Source organism: Corylus avellana, chromosome ca9 (genome assembly GCF_901000735.1).
Source record: "Corylus avellana chromosome ca9, CavTom2PMs-1.0".
Taxonomy (NCBI): Eukaryota; Viridiplantae; Streptophyta; class Magnoliopsida; order Fagales; family Betulaceae; genus Corylus; species Corylus avellana.
The window spans coordinates 15,049,945-15,074,011 of NC_081549.1; the positions used below are offsets into that span (position 1 = coordinate 15,049,945).

General features: G+C 35.2%; 2 protein-coding genes and 1 pseudogene across 2 annotated transcripts in view; 2 read left to right on the forward strand and 1 right to left on the reverse strand.

Moving 5' to 3' along the window:
• LOC132192322 (uncharacterized) overlaps positions 1 to 1,347 on the forward strand; it is a 7,900-nt gene extending 6,553 nt beyond the window's left edge. Inside the window, exon 10 of the mRNA XM_059607619.1 lies at positions 714 to 1,347. Coding sequence (XP_059463602.1) covers positions 714 to 1,201 — 488 coding nt within the window. The 3' untranslated portion in view covers positions 1,202 to 1,347. The remainder of the gene's footprint in view (positions 1 to 713) is intronic.
• A 17,975-nt stretch (positions 1,348 to 19,322) lies between these two features.
• LOC132162351 (spermidine hydroxycinnamoyl transferase-like) lies at positions 19,323 to 20,708 on the forward strand (annotated as a pseudogene).
• Positions 20,709 to 21,259: 551 nt separating this feature from the next.
• On the reverse strand, positions 21,260 to 24,059 carry LOC132162184 (uncharacterized). The gene is made up of 2 exons (XM_059572449.1): positions 23,880 to 24,059; positions 21,260 to 22,667 (listed from the first exon to the last, which is right to left on the reverse strand). Exon 2 carries the CDS (start codon positions 22,609 to 22,611, stop codon positions 21,340 to 21,342), a length of 1,272 nt encoding a protein of 423 aa, XP_059428432.1. The 5' UTR covers positions 22,612 to 22,667; positions 23,880 to 24,059; the 3' UTR covers positions 21,260 to 21,339.
• Positions 24,060 to 24,067: the final 8 nt, after the last annotated feature.

The following is a 24,067-nucleotide window of genomic DNA, read 5'->3' on the forward strand; positions in this document are numbered from 1 at the left end:
AAAAATATATATTTAGTAAAAAAAATTAAAAGCGCTTTTAAGAGTACAAAAAACTTAAAAATGAAGCTTTTATAAAAAAAAATGTTTTTTTTGACTTAAAACTCTATTTGTCAAATGCAATAACTTGTAGTGAAATTATATATATATATATATATATATAGTTGTCTGACAATCGTATAACAGTATACTAATAGTGTATTTGAGATTGCATTACGAAGTAGATCTTTTAAAGTCAAAAAGAGTTTTTTTTTTTTTTTTTTTTTTTTTTTTAATAACTTTATTTTTAATATTTTCCCAAAAGTACATTTTGAGCTTTTTTAGAATAATAATAATAAAAAAAAAAATACTTTTGAAATTTTGTTTAACACAACTTTTTAAGTATTAAAAGTACATTTTATCTTTCTTAATGCCAATCCCAAATAGGCTCTAAATGGCATTACTCCACCCCTTTCTGATCGTCTATTATTAGAAGAGTAATACTATTTACCAGACTGCTTTACAAATTATAACTGGGATGCTGTAGCTGCAAAAATTAGCATTTAAATCAACAAAGGCTTGTAAAAAAGAAAAAAGGAAAAAAAGAAAAAAGAAAAAAAAAAGAACTAATCTTTACTTCTACTTTATCTTAATCATATCATAATCGTTTTCTTTTATAAGAATTACCAGTACTGCATTAAGAGTTAACCCGTTTGTACGAACCTTGTAATGAGCAGGTACCACAATTCTGAATGCCATTAAAAATACCGTTGATTCAGACACCAAAATAGTCTACGAGGAGAACCCAGACGCCGACTATGTCAAGACAAACAAATTCTCCTACGCCATTGTTGTAGTAGGAGAGCTCCCATACGCAGAGACTAATGGAGACAGCCTGAATTTGACAATCCCTGAACCCGGCCCAACCACCATTAAGAATGTCTGTGGAGCTGTGAAATGTGTTGTTGTCATCATCTCCGGCCGTCCTGTCGTGATCCAGCCATATATTTCCTCCATAGATGCCCTGGTTGCCGCCTGGCTGCCGGGAACGGAAGGCCAAGGAGTCGCCGATGTGTTGTTTGGTGACTATGGTTTCAGTGGCAAGCTTTCACGCACGTGGTTCAAGACGGTTGATCAACTTCCAATGAATGTGGGGGATCCACATTATGACCCGCTATTCCCATTCGGGTTTGGCATCACTACAAAACCCGCCCAGGCCAACTAGGATGATCACCTTTAACTTATTGCATTCGTTAATAACAAAATAAGTAACATTTGATGGGCTTTTGATGATTAGTGATTGTTACAAACAAAAAGAATTACAGAAAATATATATATGATATCCATAATAAGCTACAAAGATTGGTGCTAGATTTTCATGTTCTTCGATCACACAACCTCCAATGAAACTAAGATCTTCATTTATTTGTTTTAAATCCAAAAGAGAATCTAATTTCTCTTGTATATAGTGATACAATTATATGATTTTTAGGTTTAATTAGCCAATAATTCTGTATTAAGTACACAAACGGGAATAGGATCATGTTCCTTTTTAGTCAAATGAAAATGATCAATTTTGCGGTCAAGATTTTTTGTTTCTAATGATATACATATTACCATGACATTTAAATACAGTATCACCTCATTTAAAATTTTAAATTATATGACAATATATATATACCATCCATTAGATTAATTTGTGAAATGTAATATACTATAAAATTGATCATCTTCATTTCAAATATAGAGAATTTAGGGACGGTCTTAGAGGGACCGGTGACCCCTCTAGTTCAGCCTCCACCATTTTTTTTTTTTTTTTTTTGGTTAAAATAATATTTTTAGCCTTTAAATTTGTTAAAAAGAAACATTTTAGGTATTATTATTATTATTTTTTAATTTGGCCCCTAAAAAAATTTAATACACTCTGTTCCCTTAAAAATTAAAATTAAAATTCTAGATTCATTTGTGAGAAAATTTTAATCCGTATAAATCAGGAGTCATTGTTTACAATTAGTTAGGATTCTTGTTTAAGTAGGGATTAAAAGACTTTGTCTTCAATAATTGCAATCCTTATCCTTAATTATTACACCAATTATGGAGTGCCAATTCAGCTTGTAAATGACTTTGCATAATAGTTAAGGGAGACTTCACTTAACCCCATAAACTTTCAGCGTTTTTACAATCATCTCCTTAAACTTTAAAAATTTTCAATTTAGTGTATCAAACTTTAAAAAGTTTATAATGTCATTCTTATGGTTAAGATTTTGGGGTTAAATCAGATAGAGTGGTAAATATCCCTTATACCATTTTTTAAAAAATTATTTAATTTTTAAATAATTAAAAATTCTAAAATAAAATTGGAACCCATGCGAGTCAGCCTAGCATCAATTTTTTTTTTTTTTTTTTAATTTGAACAAGGTTATTTTGGGTATTTTGGTGTCCTACGTTAGGGAGGGGTGACATTGAAAACTTTTTAATATTAGATAAACTTTCAATTTAAAAAATTAATTGTGAAAGCATGAAAAGTTTAAGAGAGTTAAGTTAACTTGCTTAAAGAAATTACTTCTCCTCCAAGAGATATAGGAGATTAGATCCCTCTCGAAGTGATAATTCTTATCCTTTTTTCACTTTTTTCTTTTTCGATTTGTTGATTTAAAATTAATAAACTCTATTGTTCTATTAGTTCGCATCAGAGGGATCGACTCAGTACATGCTCCTTACATGTAATCAAAAAGAAAAGTTTGGAATCTATACTTTGACAAAATACCTAATTTTGTTAAACTCTACAATAGTAGCACCATGATTTGAACTTTACTCCAAGCGTCTTCAACATATGAACTAAACTCTTGGCTCAGAACACAAGAACTTTGTGCATCAATATAAGTAACGAGGATGAAATTTTTATAAAGACGGACGAATGTCATACCCCAACATTTAATCTAGATTAAGTATGCTCTAATTAATTACAAGTGTTAAGAGGTACACTACAAAAAAATACACATTAATTTAATGACGTTTGAGTTTATGAAAACGTTATTAATTTTAAATTTTGAATTTTAAAATTTTAAAATATTTAAAACTTTTATAATATATATATATATAGTATTAATATGCTATCATGCAACTTAACTAAATCCAAGGAAGGAAAGAAAAGAAACAGTCGCATACATAAAAAATTGCCATCACCAATGAGGACTTATAGCATAGCAAAATATGTACAAACAACTAACCAAGCAAAAGTTTATAGAAATCAACCTACGAACAAGGTCGTTTGCGATCCGCTGATCTTTGACCCGGGGTTCCTTGCGTACTAGGGCTCCCTCTTCCTAGGTTGATGCTCGGGCTCTGAATGCCGTAATCTTTCATGTTGAGTAGGAATCCCGTCAAGTGACTGTGAATCTGTGGGATTGATCTTGGAATGTCGTATGGAGAGCCGTCGATAGTTTCCCTAGCTCCAAGGTGAGACTACCTACGGACTGTTGAAGTCCACTAAGCATGCTGTAGATGTGCTCGAGATCAAAGTCGATTGCTGGTGTGGATGAGAAGGCTCCATTAGCTGCGCGTTCCTTGCGGCTAGCTTACCGTTTTTTATAAACTTTTTGATGACAAGCCTCAATGCTATACAACCCTCCGTGTAATGGGCATTGGCCTCGTTGAACTCACAATATCTGTCTCAGTTTTGAGGTGATGGGGCCCCCATTATCCTCGGAGGCTTTTGGTATTCTAGGTCTTTCTTGACTTCCATTAGGACTTCAGAGATGTTGGCGTTAAACGGTGTGAAGTCATAATCATTGAATCTTTTCTTAAAAGGTCTTGGTTCGTCCATCCTCCAATTTTCCTTTCGCTTCTTGTCTTCAAACCTCTTGGGCAATTTCCGGGCTGATCTCATAGCCTTCAGTGTCTCCTCTTCGTTTATGAATTCCTTCACTTTATCCAGTAGGTTTTGGAGATTGTCAAGTTGTCTCGAGGCAAGTTTTCGCATTATCAGCTCATCGGGGAGAGATGCCGTGATAGATAACGGAAAAAACCACGCCATCGGTTGGATCTTCCACCTTTAATTTTTCCACATTGAATCGGATCATAAACTCCTTCAGACTCTCTCCCTCGCATTGATGGAGTGTCAAAAGATATCCAGAAGGTTTCTTTCTCTTTCGGAACCCCAAGAATTGGGTCAAAAATATCTAGGCAAGGTCTTCGAAAGTGCCAATGGAATTGGGTGCTAAGTCTCGAAACCATTCCCTTCCAAAGAGTGTTAAGGAAAGGATCTGCATACTACTTCATCGGGCATCGCATGGAGTACTAGATGCATCCGGTAGTTTTCCAAATGGTTAGTTGGATCTCCGACACTACTGTAGCTCGGAATTTGAGGGACTTTAAATTTGTTAGGAAGTTGATGGTCAGTTACCTGTTTGGTAAATGGCATCTCTGTTCCCGTGAAAATTTTGTTGACCACAACGGCTTAATGCTTTTCCTTCTGCTCCATGGCCACACATCGCGTCGCCAATTCTGCCAGGGCCTTGTTTACTTCATCTTGTTGAGTGGTTATTAGTCGATTCCTTTGATCGGCTGGTGGTTGATCTTTTTTAGGATCTTCTGTTTTTCGGGAATTTTCTTCATTGCGAGCATTTTCTCAATTGCTACGCTCCACATTACTTCTTTCCCTTCAATCATCCTCCCTGTGGTCATCTTCTCGGTGACTGGTTCCGTGATGGTGATGGCAACTGCCATCCTGATGACTACGACCATCGGAGTGATGGGTATGATCTCCTTGTTCCTCTAAATGCCCATTCTGATTAACCTCGGATTGAGATTGTGTCAGAAAACGGCGGTGCAATTCCTCATTTTGTTGGAACAAAAGCGTTACTTGAGCCTCCAAAGCTGCAATATGCTCCCTGTCCCCTCCAGTTTGAGGGATTGGTGGTCTCCGTTGGTTGGTCTGAACTGCCGATTCTTCGTGGTGACCTTGACTTTTGGACCTTGTGTTCACCATTGCGGATATTTAATTTCGTAAGAATGGAAAGTCGCTCCCACAGCTGGCACCAAACTGTTAAAACAATTTCCGCTTTAGTGAACTCAAGGGTAGGATTGTAATTTTGATGATGTTTTCCTTTCGACCTGAAAGGTAAAAAGCAGGGTTAAGAGAATACGCCGGTGGTGTCTCCGGCGAATCCTCCTCCGATGATAAAGTTAGTTCCTTTCTAAGTATTGTATAGTGTCTAATGATAATAATTCATGTACTTGTTTCTTTGGTGTTCTTGCTCTTTTATAGTTTGAGATTGTAAATGTGGTAATGATGTCCGAGCGAAGGATCAGGGATCCGGGTGTAACGGATGGAGGAATTAATGATTCTATCTCCTTGCCGTTGTCGATGAACTATAACCGCCTCTTTAGTTAGCGCATATGCCGCGGATAGCGTGTAACCATCTGGTTGATCAATGTGTGTCCGCGAATGATGTATAATCGATTGAATGATTAATGCATGTCCGTCATTCATAGGTAGTGGATTGAGTGTTCCCGACAATGTTGGTCTCGGGCGGTAATTCTCAGGGTGGCATCAGCTGTAGATGGGCTGGTCATGAAGATTCTAGGCCTTTTATGATGTTTTGGGCTTGTTTCCCTATTTTTTTATGTTTGGGACCCATGGACCTAGGTCCAAAAAGTATGTGTAACATTACTAAAGGCACATCACTAACCATATAGTGACCTTTTTGCCAAAAAACGTTACTCATTAAACTCTATATTTTTGTAGTGGTAGAGTTTTCAACCTTTTAAGGATTTTCTGTGCGGGCCAAACGTTCGAATGGGATATTGAATGCTCGATGCCGAACATTCGAGTTGGATCTCGAACGCTTGAGTGGGATTCCAATTGTTCGATGATGGACCCCAAATGTTCAATGTGTTAGGATTTTATTTTATTTTATTTTATTTTATTTTTGTTAAATCGGGACAACTCAACCTTTTTGAACAACCATGAGGGGTCTATAAATTTTGCACCTAGGTCCAGCCCTCTCATTTTGGTAGCTTTCAAGAGGTAATATTGTAAGGAATAGAAAATTCAATCCTTGAATTAATTATTAATTCTAGCTAGTGATAATGATGAGGAAACGTTATCATTAATTTTTTATATGTGGTTTAGACAAGCGAAATTCTAAGATGTTCTTCTCGAAATCTTCTATCTAGCTATCAAATTTCAGCAAAATCTATTTTTGGCAAAAATCCAGATTTGGCCGAGAGTGCTACTGCTCACTACCATGTGGCAGCTTGTAAGGCTGCCACATCATACCAATTTTTGGTGTTCACTTGGGCTGACAAGTGTCCACTTTTGTATTGTATGGTAACTTAATATTACTACATATCTAAGGATTAATAACTATCCAAGTCAAAGTTACCTAGGTGAACAATAAAAATCTAAGAAAATGACAAGATAAGAGATATTTGTCATAAGTCTTCATTGCATGATTTAGGTTCCTCCTCCTTTGAATGGCCGGCCACTTAAGCTCTGCCCCACCCTTGGATTAAATTTTGATTTACTAAATCTTGGCCATTCATTTCCTTACATATAGGAACCAAAGTCATGTCTTCACAAAGAAAACATCCTAGGATTTCTACTACACCCCACGGCCAAGAGAGATATTGTGTGTGAAGGGAGTATTTTCAAGTGTTCCAACATCCTTTGAAAGTGCTTTGGCAAGTTCTTAATGATAGATTTCAAGGTTTTGATGTTTAAAGTTTGATAATGTGCACTATGTGCTTAAACAAAGCGCTTTTAAGTGTTTCCAAGGGGTAGCTCAATCGGCTGTGGACCACGCCACATAAAGCGGATGTCACTAGTTCGAATCCCATCTCCCCCTTCCCTTGTGTGGACATATCAAAAAAAAAAAAGAAGTGCTTTTAAGTTTTATGTATTTAAGTAGTTCTATTTAGTTACCGTACTGCCATTATGATGCCCAAATCTAATAAGATATTTCATAAATGTGCCGTTACAAATATTTTCAAAGCTATTTTAGTAGTAATTATGTTTATACTGTTTCTTCGTCTATTTTTACATGAGTATAATATGCATTTATTATACTAATGTTGTTACTCTGGAATAGGATCCTCTTCATTTTAAATGAACTGGATAATATTGAATTAGTTATATTGGAGGAGTATTTTTGTTTTTCCACTTTTTGAGAGAGCAAAAATACCCCTCACTACAAGCAATATGGTCTTTAGCAACCAAACAAATAACGGCTGCTAATGAATGACCATTAGCAGTGACTTTGAGGTCGCCGCTAATAGTTGACATTAAATACCAAAAAATATTGGTATTTAGTAGCAACACAAATAGCTACGACTTTTGTCGCCGCTATTAACATTCATCAGCGGCGACTCATGAGGGTTGCTGCTGTTGAACCCTCATTAGCGGCGACTTCCGCGTCACCGCTAATAAGATTCAATCAACAGCGACTAAAGTCACCACTATTTGGACCAAACAGTGGTGACTCTCAGGGTCGCCGCTGATGAGGGGTCAATAGCGGCGACTTTTCCTAGTGATGAAGATGATGATACATTTTACCATAAGAGTGTGGATTTCCATGAGATGGACCTTGCCAAACCGACCATAACACTGAAGATGAAATTTGCAAGCATACACATATTTAGAGAGGCTATTAGGGAGTACAATGTAAGGTGGAGAAAGGACATAAGATTTCAAAGAAATGAAAGATTTAAGTGTATTGCAAAGTGTAGAGATTCATCATGTGGCTACAAAGTGTATGGTAGAAAACTTGTGGATGAAGAGTCTTTTGAAATAAGGTCCTTAAACCCTAAGCACACATGTACCAAAGTATACAAGAGTTCAATTGTGAACTCTAAGTGGATAGCAAATAAAATTTTTCCTAAGTTTAAGATCCAACCCGACATGCCATTGCCAGTCATACTTGATGAAGTGAAAGATAAGTGGAATGTAGATGTGAGCTGGAGCCAAATGTATAGGGCTAGGAGAAGGGCGGTCAAAAAAATATATGGTAACTTGGAGGAACAGTATGGTAGTTTATGGGATTACTGTGAGACATTAAGGCATACAAACTCTGGCAGCTGTGTCTTAATGAAGGTTGACAGACCAATTCCTGATTTGCCTCCTGCTTTTCAAAGACTATACTTTTCCCTTGTAGCCATGAATAGAGGATTTCAAGAGGGTTGTAGGCCTCTCATAGGGTTGGACGGTTGCTTTCTTAAAGGCCCATACAAGGGTACAGTATTAGTTATTGTTGGGAGGGATGGCAACAACAATATGAACCCAATAGCAATTGCCGTGGTAGAAGCTGAGACAAAAGACAGTTGGTCTTGGTTCTTAGAAACCCTACTGTCCGATCTTGGGTGTCAAGATAGGTGCAATAGGCCTACATTCATTTTTTATAGGCAGAAGGAGAGTTATATCAGCACTTTTATATCAAATTAAATTGTTAAATTATGCTATTATATCAATTATTTATTTGTTACTCACTAAATTCAAGTTTGATGTTGTAGGGTCTTCTTCCAAGTTTTGATGTAGTAATTCCAATGACAGATCATCAATTTTGTGTACGGCATTTATATGCCAATTTTCGTGATGCTGGGTTTCGGGGGTTGGCCCTAAAGGACAAGTTGTGGGCTGTAGCGTCGGCTTATACCGACGCCGACTTTAGACTACATATGGAAGAGTTTAAAAAGATTTTATTGAAAACAATTGCAGAAACTTAAAGATCTTAAACTTAACATCATAAATGAGTTTAGAAAATAATTCTCAACTCTTGTTCCCTAAAGCATTTATTGAAACTAAATGACTTAAAACATGTCATGTCATGACTTATTCCCTCATTTAACTTCGCTTTCCAACCTCCTTTGCATTTCATCCTGACCTGAAAACATAAAACAAAATAAATGAATTAAAAAGTTCAGTAAGCATTATTTCCCACCAGAGTTTAAAATCAATTTGGTAAAATAAATTTCCTTCAAGAAATTTTCTTGAAAACATTTCTTTGACAAATAAAAAGAAAACTTTTAAAATTCCTTCTTCATAGAACTTGGACTTCAGAAATTTTTTCTTTCGTTTTCTCTTACTACCTATGCATACTGATACACCTAGTATGCTAGAGTTGTGCGATCCAACTATTGGGATCATGACATCATCCGTGGCTGCGGGCATGCCGTTGGCCAACTGATTAACTTCTAGGTGCAATCAGCTTGGCAAACATGGTGATAAACTATCCTATGGTGGTTGCACGTCATCTCAGCTCCGGTACCGTGCTATGCTTTCCCTCTTTTCTTAGGCGAAAATATATTTATAAAATAAGCACCTCTTCATATGCCTGCAACTTTTTCTTATCTGTTTTAAACTCCTTTCTCATACTCTGTGGGAAATATGACATGGGTTTTTCTCTTTTAAAAAGAAACTTTTCTTGTCTTAGTACCACGAGTAGTTGAGTGACAATCTGACATCTTAACTTTAATAGAAGTTTTAATGAAATAAAATTGTCAAATGTGGTACATAATCAATTTAGAACATTGAGGCAAATGGTTTTTCCTTTTTTACTAGAAAATAATTGATGTCATATAAAGTTTTTTTTTTTTTTTATGGAAAAGTAAAAAAGTTTTTGTTTTGTAGTAATTTTTTATTTTAATAATAAAAAAAGTGATTAATGTGATATAAAAAGTGAAAGAAGTTAGAATGTTTTGACGTCAATTTTTTTTTTTTTAGGAAAAAGTGACATGTGGCTACTGATTTAATTAAATTATAGGAAGTTTGTGAAGAACATTTTAGAAAATTACTGCAATATGAACCCGATATTTTTAAATCGATTAAAAAGGACCTTAGGATAATATTTTTGGCTCCTGGAGGTTCTGTCAGGACCAATAAATCATCCTTCAAAATAGTTTTTAAAATTCGTTTTCCAACTGAAAATCTATCACAACAACAAGCTTTGCTTTGGCATGATTTTAAAAAACTAGTTTATGGTTTATGAAAAAATGACAAGTGATAACATGAAAACTATTTTGCATGGCATAGACCTTTAATAAATCATCAGAAGCATGTATCTATATGATGTTTTATGTAAACAAAACCCATAATATTCATGAGTTTATGCAAGAAATCACATGTCGCATCAAATTTACATAAAGTTGTAATTAAGAATAATGCATAATTCAATTGAAAGCTGAAACTGCAATCATAAAGTACTTGAATAAAACTTAGAAATAGTAAAAATAAATAAATAAATAAATAAATAATAATAATAATAATAATAATAATAATAAAATAAAAAAATAAAATTACTTTGGGATTGCATAAACTTGGTAGAAAAATTGTTGCATGGGCTTCCGGGATTGTGTGGTATGAAAGAATTGAAGAGAATTGAATTTCTTTCAAAAAAGCAAGGGGGGCGATTTTCCTGGGGTTAGGGGACTTGTGTTGTCTTTAGAAATTTGTAAAAAAGTGGGAAAATGAGAGGAACAATGGATGTACATGGCCACTAGAGGGATTTTAATAGTCTAAGGTTTAAGAGTCCAAATAGTTTGGAATTAAATTTGGTAAATTGATACAAAAATATCCTTGGAGTGTGCGGCTAGGGCTAAGGCTTCCTTAAAAAAATATTTCAAACTTTATTTATAGAATTACTATGCTAGAATGTTTCCTAATTAAAATAAAAATGCATATCATAAACGTTTTATAAAAACTATGCACATATGCGGCTAAATAGGTGTTTAAAATTCTTTGAAAAAACATATTAATGACATTGATCCATCTAATTAGATTAATCTTAGGGGTAATCAAATTTTCTCCCTATCAACTACAACACATTGTTACTTTACCCCCATGAACTGATAACCCTACTACCCGATCCTATCAAACTACCATTTTGTGCCAAAAACCCCCATTCCGTCAGTCAAAAGCGTTAACTCAGATGGTCAACCCGTCACGTGCGCCCCACATGCCATCTTGAAATTTTATATCCCACATTTTTCCCCATTTAACTACAACGCATTGTCACTTTACTTCTATCAACTACAATGCATTGTCATTTCAAGATGGCATGTGGGGAATACGTGACGGGTTGACCGTCTGAGTTAATGTCTTTGACTGGCAGAATGAGGGTTTTGAGCACAAAATGGTAGTTTGATAGGGTCGGACAGTAAAGTTGTCAGTTCATGGGACAAAGTGACAATGCGTTATAGTTGATGGGGAGAAAAGGTAATTACCCCTTAATCTTATCTAAGGATGTGATGTTACACTTTTAATAGTGCCAAACTTATTTTTATTATGTTTTCAATCATGCAATATATGAACTCGTAGGCAAACTATACGTACACAGGTTATTTAAAACATACAATCATCGTTCAATATACCACTCCACATTATATCCAGCTCTACCAGTGATGACCCCTTCGCCTTATGTGCGGCCTCCTAGGCGCCTCTTCTTGCAGAATTTGGCAAATGCACTTCCCAAATTCGCATCTGCCATCTCTTGCGAGATCCTGTTTAATGCAACAAAGTTTACATTCATTCTCTCTATCCTCAGTACATTTTCCCTCAAAGTGTTTGCTTTTTCTATAATAAAATTGGCTGAGTCCTGCAACAAGTGAAAGGTTGAAGACAATTAGAAAAAGGTAGAGAAAGAGAGGGAGTACATCTGCAACCATGCCTTATATCAAGGCAAGCATAGGAGAGAATTCCATTCATGCTAAAAATGAGAACTTTGTTTTCTTCTAATAGTGCAAATTTGGCAAATCTTGTGTATCCAAGATCTGAAATGCTCAAAATCCATATCGATTTTTCTTATTTACAACCACAAAAGAAGTTACTATTCAATATTCTTGTTAGTTAATCTAAAAAATTCAATTGATAGTGGAGGACCATACTACGTAGGAAATTGTGAATTTAATATTTTTTTAGTAAATATTGATCAATCAATGGCATATGTGGTCAAATATTTAGAATGTTTCACTTTGGAGTTTTAACTTAAGTCCCATGTTCTAATATTATATTAAGTCATTAGTTATCATAATACCTTAAACTAATTGTAAATTGTGAATTTAGTAGGGCTGTCAACCCGGTTTCGGTTACCAGTTTTTGGCTAAAACCGCTAACTACAATCGGGATACCTATTTATTAAATTTAGAAAACTAGAACCGGTAACCAGTTACCACGATATGTAATAACTGCCCGGTTACCGGTTGGTACCCGGTTATCCAGACTAGTAACCGAGTTTTCAAAATTTTGGGCATACTTTGGGTATTGAGCCTACTTTTTGGGCTTAATTTAGCACTTTCTGGCCCTTTTAAAAGAACAATTAGGGCTTTTTTGGCCTAATAAGTTAGGCTTTGTTTGGTAGTTCAAAAGCTTTCATAATACATTTTAAAAGTGCCCTAAAAATTCATTTTAAAAGCTTTCATAATACATTAGATTTCAACTACATCTACATATATATCAACTACAAATCTCATTCTTATGAGATTAAACATTAAATATTTACTACTACAATCCCAAAGAAAACAATAAAAACAAGTATGTAAACAAAACAACAACCAAAAGAGATGCCCCTTACAAGTTACAACAATATATATGTATATATGCACACCTGGTTACTGGTTATTTCCAACCGCTTTTAATAGCGGTTGACCAATTATAACCGGTCGGGTTGACACCCCTAGAATTTAGTCATTTATTTAATCTTCAATAAATAATGCTACCCACACTCTCACTTTCCTAAACGCATTTTCACACACCCTTATGTGGTTTTTAAAAAAGGAATGCTAGATGTTCTCCTCATGTTCTTTCAGTGTTCTCCTATTTCTAGATGGATATTATTTTCAATTTTTTTTTTTAACAAGGCAAAAAAGAAAATCGTCTCTATTTCTCTCACTTGGTTTTTAGAAAATTAGATCCATCTATAACCAAGAAAACACCAAGAAACCACGAGCAGCATGCCTAGCACTTCCCTTTTTAAAACTACTGTTGGATTTGAGATGGATCTTTATTGGATTTTAATTCGATAATGATTTTTAAAACCGCCTATGGATAGGGGTGTAAACGAGCCGAACTTGGGCTATCCAGGCTCGGCTCGTTTAGTTTTGGCTTAGGCTCGAGTCGAGCCTGACTTCGCTGCTCGAGCTCGGCTCGATAGGGTTGGAACCTTGTTTGAGCTCGAGCTCGTTTATTTTGCTCGAGCCTTGGCTCGAGCTTGACTGAGAGGCGATTGACTGATAAGAGGCGATCAAGGCATACTGTGAGAGGCGTGTGGCGAGACGGCGAGAGGCGAGATGGCGAGAGGCGTGACGGCGAGAGGCAAGAGGCAAGAGGCGAGGTGAGAGGAGAGCGTTGCTGGGTCTAGGTGAGGAAGCCAGGAGGACGGCGGCTGTGTGAGTGAGAAAGAGACGGCTATTAGGGATTTAGGGTTAGGTTTTTTTTTTTAGAGATTAATTTATAGTGTGCTTGGAATTAATCCTATGTGTGCATTTGATGGTGAGTTTGGTTCCATTGATTAAATCCAACATCCAAGATTAAATTCAATTAAATTGGATGGCCACGATCAAATTCAATCAAAAATTCAAATTTCAAAATTCAAAATTTAGAAATTAGGAATAAAAATTGTGTTATTTAGTATTATTTAGGGTCAGTTTGATATTTCAATTTTAATAATTGCAATTTAAAAATTTCGTTTTTTCAATCGCGTTTTTTTTCTTCTTATTTTAGATTAAGTGTTTTTTAAATGATAATGTCAAACGTTTTATGTCACACTCACACGCACTAATAGTCTACCACTATATATTCATATTACATATAGTATTATTTAGTTAATATATTAAAATTTCATTGTCTAGTTCGAACAGGTCAGCATAATAGGCTATTTCTTGATACACATATTGATATGTTCTAAGTTTTGTTCTAATTCCAATCCGAATGGAGTATGATTTGAAGAGTGACAGAATGCCTTGTCCTAAGTGCCGTTCTAATTCAAGTTCTAATGGAAGGTGATAGAAGCTTGGCAAAATGGTTTGTTCCAAGTGACATTCTATTTCAAACTCAGATGGACGAAGATTGAAGATTAGCATAATGATTATTTCCAAGTTCAAACTGAGCAGATTGAAGATCTCCTCCTGAGTTGGCCGTTTTATTTGTCATTCTATTTAAGTCGAATTGGTAGTTTCAACATTGACCGAGTCGGAGTAAAATGATCATAATGATACAATTTTTTATTTCATGAATTTTTTTTCCATTCCAATGTTTAGAAGGTCAAAAAGGTTGTGAAGAGAAAACTGAAAAGCTAGATTGCAGAAACCTGCTCCAATTCAAACGGGCATCTTACCACCTCGAACCGGAGCCAAGCATTTGCAAATTTTTGGTAACCTACTTTCCAAATTTATGGCTACTTTCTCAAGTATATTTTTAAGGCTTTTAGAGCACAATTTTTGGGGGGACTTGAGGCAATATTTTCAGAGAAAAGAATAATATTTCTTCTTCATATGCTAAGAGAGAGAGTTTAGATTTTTGAGCTTTCAACTGCTCATCTCTTAGAGTCTTTGTTATAAACTACAACCGTTCATCAATAACAATTGAAAGCTATTGAAGTTTTGATAAAGGAGATCAAGTATAAGAATTTCTCCAAATGTTCTAGGGGGAACTACTGTGATAATAGACAAGTGGGTCACTTGTCTAATGTAAGAGAGTGTCAAATTCAAATGTTTGATAAGGGTGAACTTCTTTTATTGCCATTCTTAATTGTATAGTGGAAAAATTTTCTAGGTTTGGCTGCTCTAAAGTGATTTTACTTTTGATGAGTTCTTCAAAAGGTTTCCACTTCATCACCAAATTACTTGTATTGATTCATTTATTTCTTTCATTATATTTGATGAATATTTGTGTAGTTGGTTATTTTAAAATTATACGTTATTTTTTTAAACACCAATTCAATCGTTATTGGAGTTGGGTAATTATTTTTAACTTAGGAAAACGTTTGATATTTTGGGAAAATCATTACAAAAATATCATTGGGGTGTGCGGCTTGGGCTAAGGGTTTTTTTTTAAAAAAAAAATATTTTAAAACTTTATCTTATAGAATTAATATGCTAGAATGTTTCCTAATTAAAATAAAAATGCATATCATAAAGTTTTTATGAAAACTATGCACATATGCGACTAAATTAGGTATTTAAAATGCTTTGAAAAATTATTTTCAATGCAGAGAGAGCATAGCAGAGTTGGGGGAGGGAGTTACGACTCCCTCTTCCCTGCCCCCTTTCTCTTCTCCCCTTCTCCCCTCCCTTTTTCCGCCTCCATCGTAGATCGATTGCGCATGTCAATGGTCCTTAGGGTGCTTTTTAGCAGCGCATGGTTGGCCAGCGGTGGAGCGTGGAACACGTGAGGGTGTGTTGAGTTTTTGTTATTGTATTTTCGTTATTTTTAAATAAGAATGTGTTGTCTCTAAATCTACTTTTAATAACGATCTATAGGATGAAGTTTTATTTGTTTTTTTAGGTTTTGTTTTTACGAACCCTTAAGAATAACATAATTGGTTTCCAGTCGATCTTTTGTTTTCTTATGGTTCATTTTCTGGAAGCAAACCATAGACCGATGACAGAAGAGATATCAAGCATAAAGAAGAATTGTCACTTTGGTAAAGGTAGCGAATGTGATTGCGATTGATAAAACACTAGTAGCAGAGATAAAGTCAGGGAATCAAGGACTTGACAACGGATCAGAATCTGCTGTAGATCTGAAACTGATTGACATGGTGACTTTTCATACATATTGTCTTATAATAGCCCGAGAGGCTATTGTATATGTCATAGATAATATTTGAGTTGTGAATATTTCAAATTATATTTTTGGCATTGTACAGAGCATTTTGCCCAATTTAATTGTTATATCAATGAATAGATAATTTGTTCAAAAAAAAAATAATTTTATTTTCAACGGAAAATTATGAACAGAAATTTTCTCAAAATTAGTATGGAGGAAATATCCTCCAACTTATTTAAAATAATGTCAAGTGTCTATAAACATTTAAAACGTTAGTCTACGTTAGTAAACGGCTATTAATGACCTTAAGAATTTAATATGCGTTTTAAATGTTTATAGACACTTTGCATTGCACTATTTTAAATGGGTTGAAAGACTAGCTTGGAGGAAATTTCTGTCCCAAAATTATTAATAAAATTAACTAGCATATTAATGACATTGATCCATTTAACTAGGTTTAATCTAATCTATGGGTGAGATGCTACAGTTTTACTAGTGCAAAACTTATTTTATTTTTTATTTTTCAATCATGCAATATGTGTACTCATAGGAAAACTACGAGTACATAGGTTATTTAAAACTTAAAATCATCGTTCAATATACTGCATTATACATGCTCTACTAGCCACGAGGCCCATGACGTCTTGGCCTATTAGTCGGCCTTTTGGGTAGCCTAAAGGGTGTTCTTATGGGCACCTCTTTAACCGGAAAAATGCACATGCATTTTCCAAATCTGCAATGTCCATCTTTTGCGTGATCTGGTTTAATGCAAGTAAGCTTACATTCTTTCTCTCTAGACACGATACATTCTCCCTCAAAGTATTTGCTTTCTTGAAAATGAAATACGCTGGGTCCCGTAGCAAGTTCAAGGTTGAAGATAATTAGACAAAGGTTTCTTCAAATAGTGTTAATTTGGCAGATCTTGGCATCTTGCGTATCCAAGATCTGAAATGCTCAAAATCCATATAGATTTTTCTTATTTATAACCACAAATGAAATTACTATTCAATTGATAGTAGAGGACTATATTACATGGAAAATTGTGAATTTAATATTTTAATAAATATTCAATCAATTCCACATGTGGCCAAATATGGATCAGGATCCCCTCCCATTATTGGGAGAATATGAGAATCTCATATTCTCAATCTGAGCCGTCCATTTTTATCCCACGGTCTACAGGGGGTGGTCCGGCCACCTCCTAGGGCAAAACCCAAAAAACATCATTTATGGGTTTGGCCCTTGGGAGTGGCCGAACCACCCCTAGGGCCATGGGAGTGGCTTCGGCCACCTCCAAAGACCAGTTGGCCCCAGGAGGTGGACGAGCCACCCCCTAGGCCAAACCCATAAATTATCTTTTTTGGGTTTGGCCTTAGGGGGTGGCCGATCCACCCCCCTGTAGCCCTAGGGGGTGGCTTCGGCCACTCCCAAAGATCGGTTGGGGGTGGCCGAAGCCACTCCCATAGCCCCAGAGGGTGGTTGGCCACCCCCTAGGGCCAAACTTATATTTGATATTTTTTGGGTTTGACCCTAGGGGGTGGCCGGACCACCCCTAACCGGCCCTTAGGGGTGGCCGAAGCCACCCCCATGGCTTAGATGGTGGTGGCCGGCCACCTAGGTTTTTAATTATTTTATTTTAACTTTTTTATTATTTCTATTTTGATTTTCTTTTTAAAATTTAAATAATGTTTTAGTATTTAATTTATAGTGGGACACGTGGCATGCTGTAGACTGTGCAATAGAAATGGACGGCTAAGATTGAGAATATGAGACTCTCATATTCTTCCAATAATGGGACGGGAATCCTGATCCGCCAAATATTTAGAATGTTTCACTTTGAAGTTTTAACTCAAGTCCCCTCTTTTAATGTTATATTAAGTCATCAACTGTCATAAAACATTAAACTGATAGTTAATGGTTAATTTAGTAATTTATATTATATTCAATATCATAACTAGTTTCTTTTACAATAGTTGAAGATTTTGTAATGGTAGAGAAAATAATGTAGAAATACCAAAATTAAAAATGAATTAAAACTAAAGCGACATTGTCAAATTCAAAATCTTATTAGGCTGTATGAATAAATTTATGAATTTTTTATACCAATACGATGGCTTTATTAACAGCCGTTAGAGAAATTTTTATTGATCTTAAAACTAGTGAAAATTCAGAGTACTGTTGAAATTAGAATCCTATATTTAATAGTTTATAATGCAATTAACTAGAAAATACACAAAATAAATAATTCAAATAACTCTTTATAATGTAACATGCCCAATAATAACATGAACTACTTTTGGCTCGGGGGATTAGGATTTAAATATTTATTGCATTGAAAAATATAGTTTTAATAAGAAAAAAAAAATTAAAACTACTTACCTCCAGGAATAACATAGATAATTAGGATAACCAAGATAAAAATAGAAATTCTAATTTTAGCCATAATGCTTCTCACTTCTAACAAATAGAATTGCAAAAGGAGGAGGTATTCACATATACTTTGGTTGTGCTAAGTCTATACATACACAATTGTGAACCATTTCTCTCATATTCCCAAGGGTTAATTAGATTTGATATTAAAAAATAGTAAAGACCAGCGCTTTGATGACCTTTTGAGCTGTTACATATATATGGACGCTAAAAGATTTCAAAATGTTTCAACCTTTGCTTGTCATATTGAAAATTGATCTTTTTTTATTACGAGAAGATATTTTGCAATCTCAATCAAAACTTATAATTTAACACAATACATTTGAATAAAAAATCAAGTCTAAAAATTATCTTCCAAAATTTGGAATAAATAATCAAAACCTTACTCTATAGGATATGATCCCAAAAGGTTATAAACAATTATGGCACTCAAAATTCACTAGAGACCTATTTTTGGTTTTTAATGATATATTAAAAGTTGTTTACTACTATAATTTTTTTTTCAAACTAGAAAATTTGTTATCTATTAATTTTCTAATTTTATGTTTGTGGGATACCTTTTACTTTTATAATTTCTACTGTAAAATTCATCTCTTAGGGATTTAACAAGGAGGAAGTGGGCAGTTATTTAGGCATTGGAAAAGTACTTTCATTTTTTCTTCGTTTTTAGCCTTTGGGGATTATATTTATGGATAAATAAAACTTTTAAAGCGAGGTGGGGATTAATGACAGACTTTTTGAATGCAAGCATAGAAGGCTGTCTTGATGCCAGCCAAAAGGTTCTTTGAGTCATGGATTATAGTAAAATTACAAAACCAACAAAAAACTTAGACGCTTTGACGTAGCAGAAGACTAAGTAACTACAATCAGAAGCGTTTGCGTCTTCTGACCAAAAGATACAATAAGCCCACACACTAAAAGAAATATAAAACTCCACAAAGTATTTGAAAGAAAATTATCTGATTTGATAATGATTCAATGAATGAGTTTTACATTATGTGCTAACTTATTTACGGAAGAGAAAAATCCTTGTAATAAAGTAAACTTAAGCCTAATAGGAAAAGTAAACATAATCCTAGTAGGGAAAGGAGAATAAAGTACTAATTTTAAAAATAAATAAATAAAGCATTTTAGCCTTTAGTTGGGTGGGGACCACATGCTACATCCACTCGTGGGCCAACTACACTGGATCGGAGGAGGCCAACTACAACTTCATTGCAATGCCCGGGGAGCGCAGCTCTCCGAAGCTTATTCAGAAGCAGAAGTGGATGAACTTGGTGATTTTGCACCCACCGGGATAATCCAACATCTTTCCCCTAAAGTTGATTACACTACTCCCATTGAGGAGTGGCCGTTGTTGCTTGTGTTCGTTGTGGTGGTCTGTGTGCTTCAACAGCCATATCTCATATTATGGCTGATGGACCGGCTACAACCAACTTCATCAACTCATGGGCTAAGTTGGCTCGGGGAGAAGATCTCGGGTGCGAAGAGATGCCATTGCATGATCGAACCATGTTAGGATCGCGTGAACCGCTTATGCCTCTACCGCTCCGCGTTTTGATCATTTAGAGTTTACAAAACCACCGCTCTTAATAGGTATAAATTAAATGATTAAATATACAATTTTTTATCCATTTAAGTTTTTTATATTAAATTATTAAATTCATTCATTCTTATAGGCTTAATATTTTTGGGCAATTAGTGATTTTATTATGGTAAATGATTAAATCCATCTCTTCTTATAAATTTAAATTTTATTTTTAAAGAATTGACGATTTAACAGGTAGCTCGGACACTAAGGTAGAGGAGAAGAAGGAAACCAGTGTCAGCTTACTAAAAATCACCAAAGAGCAAGTTGAAGGACTTAAAGAAGAAAGCCAATGAAACCTTATATCATCAAAACATGGTGGCAACACATGCACCAACACGACCCTATACAAGATACAAAGCCATCATCGACCACATATATATGGAGGTGTGCGTGTAAGGCATGCACGAGCGATAATTGTCAACCAACAAGAGTTAGCATCCGAGTAAGGTCCGCAATCGGTTAAAACCGCCCCTCCCACAGAGATACTTTGGGAATGCAATTTTTGATACCGTGACATCGACGTGTCTCTATGGCGAGCTCTTGCCGAAGACATTGAGTTATGCTGCTGGGAAATTGAGGGAAGCAATTGAGAGACTTACAGATAAGTACATAAGGTCAGCTCTTGATTTTATAACGAGTCAAGAAAATGTGGGTTTGCTGAGGAAAAACTTCCACATCAAAGGATACATAGAAGCACCTTTTTTAGGGAACCCTAATCCTGAAACCGGCAGCTAGATCCATTTGCCACTCTATAGTGCAAATTTTGGATGGAGAAAACCTGTATACGTGGGTCCATCGATCTTGAATTCTGATGGCAGGTCATTTATCATGCCAAGTCCTGCAGAAGATGCATCTCTTGTCATAGCAATGTGTATTCAAACACAATTCATGGATTCTTTTAAAGAGTTCTTCTATGAGGAAATGATTAGGATGCCATCTGCCAAGTTGTGATGTTGATGGATCTTTGGTGATTTGTAGATGGTAGTTATTTTCTTTTTATTAATTGTTCAACCAGTGTAATTGTAAAGCCCGAGGCTGGTGAGGATTGTTTTGATTGTTTTTGTGGCGTTGTTGTTTTGTTGAATTGTTATATACATGGAGTGCTATTTTAAATTGATTGTTGATAAATATTGTTTAAAATCATTTCCACAACCAAATAGGAGAACAATAGATGATAATTGTCTGGTTACATGATTTATTTTAGACTATCAATACCGAACAAATTAACATTAGGCATATCGTTTATTTATTTTGTTAGTTATATTTTTCCGAGTCTACTTCGCTGATGTGGAGACTTTTTCTACTTGAATTTGTTTGATCTTCTCATCAACGGCCTAGATCGATCTTTGCAGTGCTCCCCCTACTTGAGAATCCATATTTATTACGAGACTGGCTTGTAAATTTTAGTTTTCTGTAAACCTTCAGTTCATAACTCGTGTATAAAAAAAATAAAATAAAATAAAAGTTAACACTCAAAAAAAAAAAACAAAAAACAAAAAACAAAAGAAATGAAAAAACTCAGTATTGTGGATGTCTTATTTTGTCAGGCACAAGGGCATGATGAGCTCCATACAGGATAGTGCTAAACTGAAATGGCAGCCGCCTCTGGCACATCTGTGGGCTTCTTAGCAGCTTGTTCAACTTGTTCAGCTTCTTTCATCTGCATCATGATGTCTGCCTTCTTCTCCAAAAGGGCTTCAATTTTGCCGTTGAGCTTCTCTAACTTCAGCTTTAGCTTCTCCATATCCTTGCTCTTGTCCTTCCCATCAACATCAAGTTTTCTTTTCTTCTCACCTTTTTCCTTCTTTTCTTTTTTCTTGTCTTTACCTTCCTTCACCTTATCTTTTTTATTCTCTTCCCCTTCTGATTCTTTAACATTTTCTTCAATTTCAATTTCCCTGGAGGTAACTTCAGGTTTACACTTTCCGCCATCAGCTGCTGCATCCGAGTGTTTCCTCTCTTTCTCTTTCTTGTCCTTCTTTTCTTTCTTCTTCTTTTTACCGTCTTTCTCATCATCTTCTTCTTTTCCCTCACCTGCTTCATCCTTATGCTTCTTCTTCTCCTCCTCGTCTTCGTCTTCTTTTTCCTCGACTTTCTGTTTCTCTTTGTGCTCTTTATCTTTCACCTTCTTTTCTTTGTCTTTCTTCTCATGAGTTTCATCTTTCTTCTTCATTTCACCTTTCTCCTTGGGTTCGCCATCTTCATGCTTCTTCTTCTTCTCTAAATTCTCCTCATGCTTCTCATCCTGTTCCTTAACACTCGATCCTTTGTCTTTCCCTTTCCCTGTCACTTCTTCCTCCTTTAGGTCTTCATCTTTGTGCTTCTTCTTCTCTTTTTTATCTTTCTTCTTTTTATCTTCTTTTCCCCCTTCTCTGCCCTCATCTTTATCCCTTGAATGCCCATCATTTTTCTCCTTCTCTTCTTTTTTCTTGTCTTTCTTATCCTTTTTCTCTTTTGTTTTCTCTTCTTTCACGTTCTCTCCAGCTTCATCTGTGTTGACCTTACACTCTTTTTCCTTCTTTTTCTTCTTTTCATCCTCATCTTTCTCTTTCTCTTTCTGCTTATGCTCTCCATCTTCACCCTTATTCTTCTTTTTCTCCTTCACCTTCTCCTTTGACTCTTTATCCTTTTTCTTAGATTTCTCCCCATCTTCCTCTTTATGCTTCTCCCTTCTGTCTTCCTTGCATTTTGGCTTTTCTTTCTCGACTGATTTGCTTTTCAACTCAAGTTCCGTTTCATTCTTCTCTTCCACCACATCATTTGGTTCTACATTCTTCGTCTTGATTTTGACATGGAGTTCTTCCTTTTTGATCCTTTCTTCTCCACCAACAATGTGTTCAGATTTGTCTTCCATCTCTGAAATTTTTTCCAAGCGTTGAAAGGTAACTTCTTCACTTAATCTCAGACTCCCTGAAACAAAAAGCAACCAACCAATAAGCAAAATAAAAGCTACTAAAAAAAGGAAGATCAATGCTAGAACTTGAAATGAAGTTTCAAACAGCTGTTTCAAATCCCTTGAAACTAATTGGTTCACAATTGTTTCCCTGTTTCCTAGCTGTTTCAAATCCATTGAAACTAATTTCACTTCTATATCTCTCATATCCTTTTTCATGAATTAAATGTATGTTACATAAATCTAGGCCCTGCTAGTTGTGCACGAGTGATACAGCCCAATAGATGAAAATTACAAATGACATGTAGTTTTAATGAAAACAAATAAACATAACAATCTTCCTAACATGCCCAAGAACAGATCAAGTGACAAATGCAAGTGTGGAATAATTCCAAACAGGTTAGCTGCCCACCTAAGAGCATCTTTGGAAGATTGATATGTTTCTTTGTTTCATCAAAATTGCAAACTTTCATCTATTGAAGGACACAGGGAGTAACTAATATGCATAGAACATGATGAAACAAATGCTGCTTTCAGAATTTATATCAATCATATCCAATTGCATCCTGTGTTTGTTAGACTCTTCAAGTTTCTAAAAGAGGAAGAAAATCCTTTTCAAATCTAATTGTGCTGATTTCTTATCAGATGGCAAGCGTTTTTAGGTATTACTTCAATTAAATAACAAATCCCTTTATGGATTCCATAATATTAGCATTTCTTTAACAATTTTCGTCATATTTGATCACCTTTAGATATATTAGTCATACTTGTATGCTTATGTAATTTTCATATTGCAAATCTTTAAAAAGAGGCAAATGTCGGATCTAATACAAAATTTTTGGTTTACCAACAATACAATCACATAGTTATAGTAGTCTTCTATTTATCCATTCCTAAAAAAGGAAGAAATGGAAAAGAAATCAGCTTACTAAACAATAAAGATGGAAAAGAATAATATCATCCAAACCCAGAAATTGATTTCTTTTGCAGAGAAAAGGAAACTAGCACCAAATAAGATTCTCACACCCATATCAATAAAAAAGGCACCTACCCAGAAGATCCTTCCTTAGATCAAACAAAATTCTCACACCATTTAATCCCAACCAAAAGAATAAGAAGAACAAAAGTCAACCAATTTCCTTATCTACAAAATTCCAAAGCACATATTTCGGATTTTTCACACAGATAGCTATACATACAGAGCAATATGAGAAACCCAGAAATTTTACCTCGAATAGAGAATCCTTTGAATAAAAGGTTTTTGTTCAAAGAAAGGAAATGCTGCGAAGAGCTCTGGAACTTTCAAGAACGAATGAGAAGAACCAATGTGTAGGCTCTCTATTAATAGGATTTTTTGAGCATTTAGTCTCTCACCCGCCAAGGAACCGACTCTTGACGCGTAAACATTCTGGTAGGA